This window comes from Geospiza fortis, unplaced genomic scaffold, assembly GCF_000277835.1.
Source record: "Geospiza fortis unplaced genomic scaffold, GeoFor_1.0 scaffold98, whole genome shotgun sequence".
Lineage (NCBI taxonomy): Eukaryota > Metazoa > Chordata > Aves > Passeriformes > Thraupidae > Geospiza > Geospiza fortis.
Window position 1 is genome coordinate 2,815,493 of NW_005054306.1, and position 9,117 is coordinate 2,824,609.

A 9,117-nucleotide genomic window follows, 5' to 3' on the forward strand; every position below is an offset into this window, starting at 1 on the left:
CTGCTGCACACCCACCCATGAAACTCAGTTGCAGCTAACATGAGCCTTGCAATAGACTGCAGGAGGCTTGGACAGAGCTGAAACTCCACCCTCTCAGCAGTGGCTGTTCTGTAATTCAGCGCAGCACTGCTTTGAAAAAACCTTTCTAGTGCTGTTGTCCTGCAAACAGCATAATGAAGAATAATAAGCAGGTGCTTCTGAACACAAACCCAGAAAAGGAGTACAAAACTACTACAGATGAAGCAATTAAATAACCAAGCTGTTCACTGTTTAGTGACAATCTTTATTCGAGCTGACTTTGCACGTTTAGGGATTTCCTAGTAAGTATAAATAAGAATCAAAGTGCTACCCCCCACAGTAAGAAATCTTTATTTCCACAAAAAAAACAAAAATACAAACAACCAGTATTTCAAAGTTTATGTTTTTTAATACATATAATACCAAAAAGGAAAAAAATAAAGATGAAAGACTAGCAGCAAAAAGAATTCTATTTCTCTTTCAAAAGTCTGTTCGCTTCCACATTTCTCTAGCAAATAGAGTATAAAAAGAATTCAATCAATCTATATATGAAATAGCCTACCAAAAATATAACACTGTGTAAGGAAAGTTTACAGTAGAAAGTCGGGGGGAGGGGAGAAAAAAAAAGGAGAAAATAGTAGATTTAACTTTAAAAATCTCAAGTGTAAACTTTGCTGCTGCTTTAAAATCAAAAACAACAAAAGTCACATGAGTATTTCCGTTTGGCTTAGGAGCCAGGAAAATAAGAAAAGCTGATTTTTTTTAAAGTGCTTAACCACCATATCCAAAAGTAATGACTTTCAGACCTACTTAACATGAATGTGCTCAAAAAGCCACCGCTTACAGTATAAAAGCTGTCATTCTGAAATGCTGCACATACAAACTGGCTTTATCTGCACGAATGAAAGATTCCTTTGAACAGCTCTCAATCATATGATGTCCCAAATCAATGTAATGCTATTAGAGCAGGCAGCTGAGTAAGTACCAGAAAGTTGAAGTTTAAGAATAATAGATATAAAAAATACTTTTTTTTTCTTAAAAGGCAGCATGCCTCTCCCAGCCAAATGAAGGTACTGTTGCACAAGAGAAACACAGTTTTATATCGTTGTAAACTACCTAAAACAAAGTGAGTGCTGATTCTAGTAATTCACATGTTACACAGAGGAAGACAGATACTGCTTTCTGATAAAACACAAAAAGTCATATGGGTGGGACCAGTTACTAACACAGTATTTTACTTATTATTAAACATACTGCTTAATAAACTTGTTAAACTTGACTTCAAAACCAACAGCATGTCCTAACAGAAGAAAAATAACAAATAAAAATAAAATAATTAATAAAACAAATTATTTGAAGAGATTTTGTTACACTGTTATATATTTATTTGAGCCTTAGTGCAAAGAAAAATTCAACATTATAGGCTCCAAAGCAAATCAAATACAACTACTTCATGGGACATTTTGGCAGACATCAGGCACAGATTCCAAGAGAAATTTTTTTTTTTTTGGCTGTAATGACCATTCTTTTTATCTCCAGGTTAGAAAATACATTGAAAAATTGGAGCAAAGGCTCTGGCATTCATTAACTTCAGGTACAGCTATAAATAATTTGAACACTACCACTCTCCCAAATCAGAAATACAATAAACAAACTGAACTGCCACTATTGCTGCAGCCATCAAATTGTGCCCACATTTTGGTGCTGACAGCAGCACCACCCATCCCTGCAGTTATTGCACAAATTACTCCATCAACTTTGGAGTTCTCCAAGTTTGAATTTGTTTACATCCATCTATTTCACAGGAATAATATTTTAAAGCTATTTCTTGAAAGTCACCAATTCCCAACACAGTATATTCATGTTCTTCAGAACAGTTTTTAAGTAAGAGAAAGCAGTAAGTGGTTCACTTACTGCTAAAACAGATTACCTAGAAAACACAACTTTTACCTGACAAAGTTCCTGTAAACACCTCTGTACTAAGCCACAGCAAGCTCTAGACCAGTAAATCCAGCATTTCCAGTGACTTGACTTTACCTCACTTCTTCTCTACAAAACAAAAAACCACTAAAACATTAGAATTAAAAAGGAAAGGAAATGGCATATTAAACAGAGAGTGAAACCTTGTTACCCAAGCAAGTATGTAAAGTTAGCTTCTGAAAATGTAAGATTTGAAAAGCAACAATTTTAGTGGTTAAAGTGTGCAAAAGACTAAATATGCCACCACTTTCAGAGAAAACAGAATACTGTAGCCATCAATAATTACTATTCAAGCCCAGCACTGGCAGTTGTGCTGCTTTTGTTGCCATTTTAGATACTATATATTACCATTTTCTCTGCATATTTCATGCCTCTTTTTAACAGATGCCAGCAGCATGACTTTTCAGTGGTACAGGAAAGAGGGGAACCTTTTTGAAGGGTTCCTTCCATCCCAAGTCTGAATATTATGTGGAATTAAAAGTAATGTTTTAAGCAGAAACATAAAACATTATTTGAAATTTTGTCTATCAAAGTCACCACAAAAAGAGTCAAAATCTCAGGTTTTTGTGAAACAAATATAGGAAAATACCGTGCAAGGAAAGTGTAGCTATTCTACCAATGTGAAGTACAAAAGCTTAGGAACAGAAAAGCACAGCTTCAGCCCAAGACTGAAAAAAAACCCACAGATTTTTCAAAACCAGAGTCCATACAGTGTCACACAGCCCTGCCTTGTCATGTTTGTTAATATCCTCGCTTAGAAGTCAGACAGCATTTTGTTTAACTTGTGTTGCTCTGTATCATTACACTAAACCATAATTAACTCCTCTTTTGTGCCGGCCTCATTCCAACACAATTGTACCCACTGTATACCAGCAGCAGCTCTCAGGTTTTGTTTTGCAGCTCAGCTGTATTTTTCTTGGATGTTCACAAGATTGGCATTTGACTGGATGCGCTTGGCTAGAAAGGGAAAAATTATATGAAAATTAAACACAAAGAATTCTACAAAACTAGTCTCTCCACTCCCTCTATTTATCCGACACAGACTTGCAAACAGCTTTCTGTTCACATCCAGAAACTTTAATGAAAAGATATGGCTGAAGCTCTTTCCTACCCTTCTTCAGGGGACAGCAGCAGACTAATAGTTGCTATTAGCGCTGTCAGCACAGCTGCAGGCAGATCTGGCTGGGCCTCCTCTCCCACAAGAGCCAAGCAAATCCCTGGCAGCTCCCAAATCCAACAGAGAAATGCCAACACCACCACTTACGCAAAATGAGTATCCGTTTCTTCTGCTTCGAGTGAAGGAAGCTACTAAGATAAAAAACAATAGGTAGGAAGAGGATAAAGGATGAAACTGCAATCACTGGGACTGTATCACTGCAGGGAAGAGAACAGTTGAAAGTCCTGCTCCAAAGCTTCCGAGTGATGTTCATCTAAAAGGAAAACACAAGAAAACCATGAAAGCAAGCACATGCATTTTTTCTGTGCAGCATGGCATGGCAAACACTCAGACCTCAAGACATGGAAGCGCTCAAGTATCACCTCAGAAAATTGCACTTGAACAGATCTCCCCCCAAAAGCAAGCAAATACCTGGAAATGTTGAAACAAACTATTTAGATGGAGCCAAGATTTCACAGCAAAACTTTCATAAGCTTCAAAAACATAATTAGACACTATTGCATGCCTGTTTCCCAGAGAGCTCACTAATAATCTGTGGGGACAGGGCTGATCCCATACTTTTGAGGAGCACTTCATCAGCCCAGCCACTTTAACCTCACAATATACCAAAGCTTTTTCCAAACATACGTCGTCAATGCTGAGGATGCCTAGAAACAGCTGCTGTAATAAGAAATCAATTAACACACCAGCTAGAACAATAGCAGTAAAGCCCCACATTAAAAGCCAGAAGAGATTTATTTTTTTTAAATCCATCCCCTTCACAGTAAAAAGAAATGAAAGTGCAGCTACTCAAACTGGGATGGGTTCAGGAGATCAGAAGTTTCAGTCACTCTCCTGTGGCACTGCCCAAGGGCAGGACCTCACAAGACAGCCCCACCAAGCACCTCCCACCACGGGACACCAGCCTGCCAAAGGCACTGCTGCCCCTACTGCCCCCTGCCCAAAAGAAAAAGCAATCCTAGTATGAAAAGCACAAATGGCTCAGATGAATAAAGTGCATTAGCAAACACTTACTGCATCTTCCACGTCAATACACAAGTGTGCAGAGTGAGCAGATTCACCGCCTTGCCTGTTCAGCCTCTGCAGGTGGTTATACAGGTCATTCAATTTCGTGTAGGTTTCGTTGCAGTTTTTGCACACTTCTGTGTAGTTATTTGGTGACAGATCAACGCCTTGTCCCTAGGGTTATAAAACTCTGAATAAATGACAGTTTAAGGCATTAAACAAAAAATTTGTTTGATTTGTTATTGCTGACATTGACAGGGACAGACTGTGCCATACCAAGCAATCCTTTCCATCTGTGGCCTTCAGCACTCCATGAATGCAATACAGGACACTTGAAAAGAAAACTACCATCTCTGAAGATATTTCAACCCAGTAATGGCTGTACCAGCTACCCACTGAGCACTGGGTTAAGCTCTAGTTTAATCTTTTGAAGTTTCCAATAAGCCAGTCCACACTGCTCCTGACCAAGGCCTATAAAGGCACGTTTCTTAGAAAGCATTAATAAAGAAGCAGATAGTTTCCCCAAACACTGTCCCATGCCCATTGAAGTAAACCTATTTTACTTCTGGATGATCCTGAAAACTGGCCAGCTTCTGACTGAAATGGAATATGCAGTTTCTTAGGCTATATAGGGCATTTTCTCTGAAGACAATTACCACATTTATTTCACTAAGGAAGTTATATTGTCTTTGCAATATGGCCAACCTTTAACTATGAGTCATTTTAACAGTCAAAAGAAATGCTACAAGAATTAAAGGTGCCTAGTCCTTCTGAGCTAGTCCTTATTATCAAAAGGATATTTAAAGACTGAATTCTACATAAAAAAGAAAACAATTCTACAAAACAAGAGCATGCAGACATGCTGGTTTTTACTATGTAATTATCAACTATTGTGAATTCAGAAATTTTGATGTGAAGTAGCATTGCAATTACAGACAAAATGAAGTCAAGGTGAGTATCAATTAGAATTAATTTCAGGCACTCAGTCTGTAAACAACTGCATTTTACCGATCATGGATTTATCTGCCTACAATTCACAAACTCAGCAGCAGTTTATTTGCCTAATCTGCATCTGCAGTTTATTCAGCATAAATAAAATTTTGGTAGCAGTTAGAGGATTTAGTGCTTCTCTTAAATGTGCAGCATAAATACCTGAAGGTTATGTTCAAAACATGTCAGAGATTTATTGAATAAATCCAGGAATTCTTCAGTAGAATTTGATAATCCCTCACTGTTATTCTTTAAACAATCTATTGAAAAGAAAGAAAAACATTGAGATATTTTAATTTCTAACATTTCCACAGCCAGCAAGCCCCAGACACTCTACTCCTGCAAAAAGAGCTCTCAGCTATAAAGGATAGGTCTAGTCAACACTGCAGTTTCCTTATCTGCCTGCCACTGAGATCTCAGACCTGCTGACCTAACGCTTCATCGAGAACACATTTCAGAATTAATTGGCCTTGATTAAGTGAAAGATGAAGACTATCATCAAGAGCTTTCTGAAGAGGGGGACTGAATTATCTTTGGACTTCGAGATAAAACAAGACATTACTTTTATTTCCCAGCCCAGAAATCTGGCTTTGCCTGGCAACAGTAACAGCCATTTTGTGGTAGCAGAAGCACCAGCAGAAGAGATGAAATGGAGAGCACCCAGGAAATAGCTAGACCATGAACACAATAGTAGAAATCACAGGGCAATTATTATTCTTTAAGAAAAGAGCTGAGCTTTTTACCAGATTTGACAGAGACTCTGGGGTTTTTCTTCTAGTCATGGGCTCAACCCTATGTTACTGCTTCCATCCATCCTACCCTACTTCAGAGGTGCTCTAATCAGCCAAACCTTTAAAAACAACATTATTTGAGGAATTTAGGATTTCAGCAACAGCATCGTGAAAGCAAGCCAACATCCTAGGAAATTCTCCTGAAAGTAGTAAGCACCATCAGTAGTTTTCTGACAGACTACTGCCCTCAGATTTTGGCCCTTACAAGAGAAAGCACTCTTGGAGTGGCTATAGTTCAGGATTTGTGTGTTATCTACTGGCTGTAGTCAAACAAACACACACAATTCTGATCTGTGCAAGTTTTAGGGGCTACATCATCACAGTAGCATGAGAGCTACAGAATGAGTCACGTACTTGCGCAGTTGGCTGCCTCCCAGGTTTCATTGAAGAACTCCGAAAGGGTCACAACTATCTGCAGCCTGTCTGAGGTCAAGATGCTTTTGGCACAATTGTGGCTCTCAGAGGAATTCTAGAAATAAAAGGAAACAAAAAAGGAAGTGATGAAGTGTTAAAAATACAAAGGGGAATTTCTGAAATGTATTTTACACAAGCGCATCTAAAACAATCACAACACATCACATGGATATTTCTGGAAAAGGCAGAGCAGAAGTGATGGAACAAAAGTCTTTTGATTCTCCAATTTATACTGTGAGCAACAGAGCTTACTGCACACAATCTCTGCAGGTCTACTAGGGCTACATGCAAGTCAGTCAAAAATACATAGCAAAAAAAAAACAAAAACCAAAAAACAAAAAGAAAGAAAGAAAAACCAAGCACACTGCCAGGTGGCTGATATTCATCCATTCCTGGGCCACGGCCCTGGAGCCAGCTCAAGGCATGTGCAGAGAAGAGGATAGGTTTTTCCTCGTTAGACAAAAGGAACATTTGAGGGAGCTGAACCAGTGGACTGACCTCAAACAAACCAAACCCAAACAGAAACAGCCTCCAAAAGTGCTGCACCAATGTACGCTATCAGCGGCAAACTTCCCCCAGTGCAGCAGCACCAGGAACTGAGCCCTCTGTGGAGCAGTGCCTGTGCTCACTCACCCAAGCACACGTCCAGGCCAAGCTCTCACCTCCCCAGACACAGCTACCAAGCTCATCTTAGTGAGCTGTTCAATGCACCCTCTTCCTCAAAGCAGGCTCTGCCACAACTCTTACCACAATTTACTCTCTGGACCAAGATCATAAAAAACACACAGCGACTGCAAAAGCAGTTGCAGAATAAACAGGAAGTATTCTGACCAGAATTCAGATACAGAACCATGACCTCCAGTCAGCTGACTCCTGTGCTCTAGCTCCTGGTGTCTGGCTGCTAAATTGACTTAAGCACTTCTTAAAATTGCCAAAGCTGCCAAAAGCCTCTTTGATAAGTGATGTGGGACACAGAAAAAAAATAATCTCTTTAATGAGAAACTTGTTCCTTACAGTGCTTTACAAGAGATCCAGTTTCTCCCTCTCTTGGTTAAAATGGGGAGGGGAGGTTAAATAAGAACTTTCCCTGGAGGCTCAATTGCAGAAGTAAAATATTGCCACATCTGGTAACTCCCACACTTGCCTGCTTTCATTTCTACTAAATTACAGATATGCAAGAAAGTTGTTTATGCAGGAAACTCTGGTTGTTCCACAAAGGCTGTGAAGCTTCCTCACCACCTGGGCTCACGAGTAGGAAAAAGCACTTCACCAAAACTGAATCACATAGACCTAAATAATTTCTTAAATAAAGTTTGCCTAATTGATTCTTTAATTAGCCTGGTGAGGAGGATTTTATATTTCAGAGATGTCCAAAACTCAAACCAGCTCCTCCTGTCATACTGTACTCTTAACTACTGTTAAGAGAGAAACATCAGATACCTGATTAATTAATTGTAATCAGGGACTGAGGTTGCAAGAGGCCAGCTCCTTTATTCACCTAGTTAGTTAATCCACACAGAGAAGGAAAGCCAACAAGAAGTGCCTTCCAGACCACATAGTGGACAAGTCCTCCCAGGCTGCTAGTACTCAAGCACAGAAGCTGCAATGATTTCATACATATTCTAAGTACCACAGTACATCTGGCTACTTAATCCTAGCCAAAATATCATGGTAAAAGTACCCAAGAGAATTACACATTCAATTTCTCACTTTCACACTACCTAGTCACTGGTGTGAAACAGCTTCCCTGAAAGAAACAAATAGACCGCAAGTTTGCAAACTAAATCAAGAGACCACTGGCTACATATTTGCCCTTGGATTTTTGGATAATTGGAAAGGATAATTACTAAGAGAATATGCATGCATTATTCCAATATATGCACTGGGGTGGTGAGGGGAAATAGGAAAACAACCCAAAACACTACCCAAAAGCAGCACTGATACTTCTCTAATTACAGGAAACTGCACTGAAATGGTTCACAGGACACTGTGGCACCTATTTATCACCTGGACTTAAAGAGAAACAGATTTTTCTCATCGATGGAAATTCTAAATCTTGGAATTCAGAAATCCCAAGACCGAAAGCACAATCCTGGGTACATACTCCTATAAACTTGCTCTCTGTCAGTTCTCTTACCAGGGCACCCACTTTTAGCCATCATCATGGAACAAAGGCCCTTTGGTCTGATTCACCAATGTCATCCTCACATTATCCCAGGAACTAACTTTTACAACTGGATCAACTGGATGGAGCATGTAAACAGAAGACCCAGCTTCAAAGTTCTCCCAGCAGTAGGGTGCACTGGCCCCCGCTCAGGCTTTCTACACACTCTCCCATCAGCTTTGGAGGCAGAACACCGTGACACGGCTCCTCACAAGATGATGTGCCTCACCCGCCACAGCTTCACAGACCATCAATTTTCGGGGAAGTGCCAGGCAGTGCAGTGCTCCCCATGAGTGCGCATACAACCTGTGAGCCAGGGCACTGCTCCATCAGCAAGAACAGCTCAAGTTTTTCCACTCTCACGGCTTTCTCCGCAGGCGGAGCCGCTTGCCCCCAGCCACGCCGGGAGCGGGCGGCACGGACCGTGCCACAGCACAGCACCAGGAGGGGCCCGGCCCTGGCAGCGGCGCTTCCCCAGCACCCCCAGCCTCTGCCAAGCTGCCCTGCGCACCCCAGCGAGGCTCTCAGCCTGCCTTGCCGAGGATCCCACCCGACGTGCTCCGGCACCCAACTCACAG

At 40.6% G+C, this 9,117-nt stretch overlaps 1 protein-coding gene across 1 annotated transcript in view; it reads right to left on the reverse strand.

Moving 5' to 3' along the window:
• Window positions 1-262: 262 nt before the first annotated feature.
• The window catches only part of OSTM1 (osteoclastogenesis associated transmembrane protein 1), a 12,581-nt gene continuing 3,726 nt past the window's right edge, over window positions 263-9,117 (reverse strand). Inside the window, exons 3-7 of the mRNA XM_031066714.1 lie at window positions 6,316-6,430; window positions 5,333-5,430; window positions 4,190-4,354; window positions 3,263-3,428; window positions 263-2,955 (exon numbers count right to left, since the gene is read on the reverse strand). Of these exons, the coding sequence (XP_030922574.1) occupies window positions 2,900-2,955; window positions 3,263-3,428; window positions 4,190-4,354; window positions 5,333-5,430; window positions 6,316-6,430 (600 nt within the window). The 3' untranslated portion in view covers window positions 263-2,899. The remainder of the gene's footprint in view (window positions 2,956-3,262; window positions 3,429-4,189; window positions 4,355-5,332; window positions 5,431-6,315; window positions 6,431-9,117) is intronic.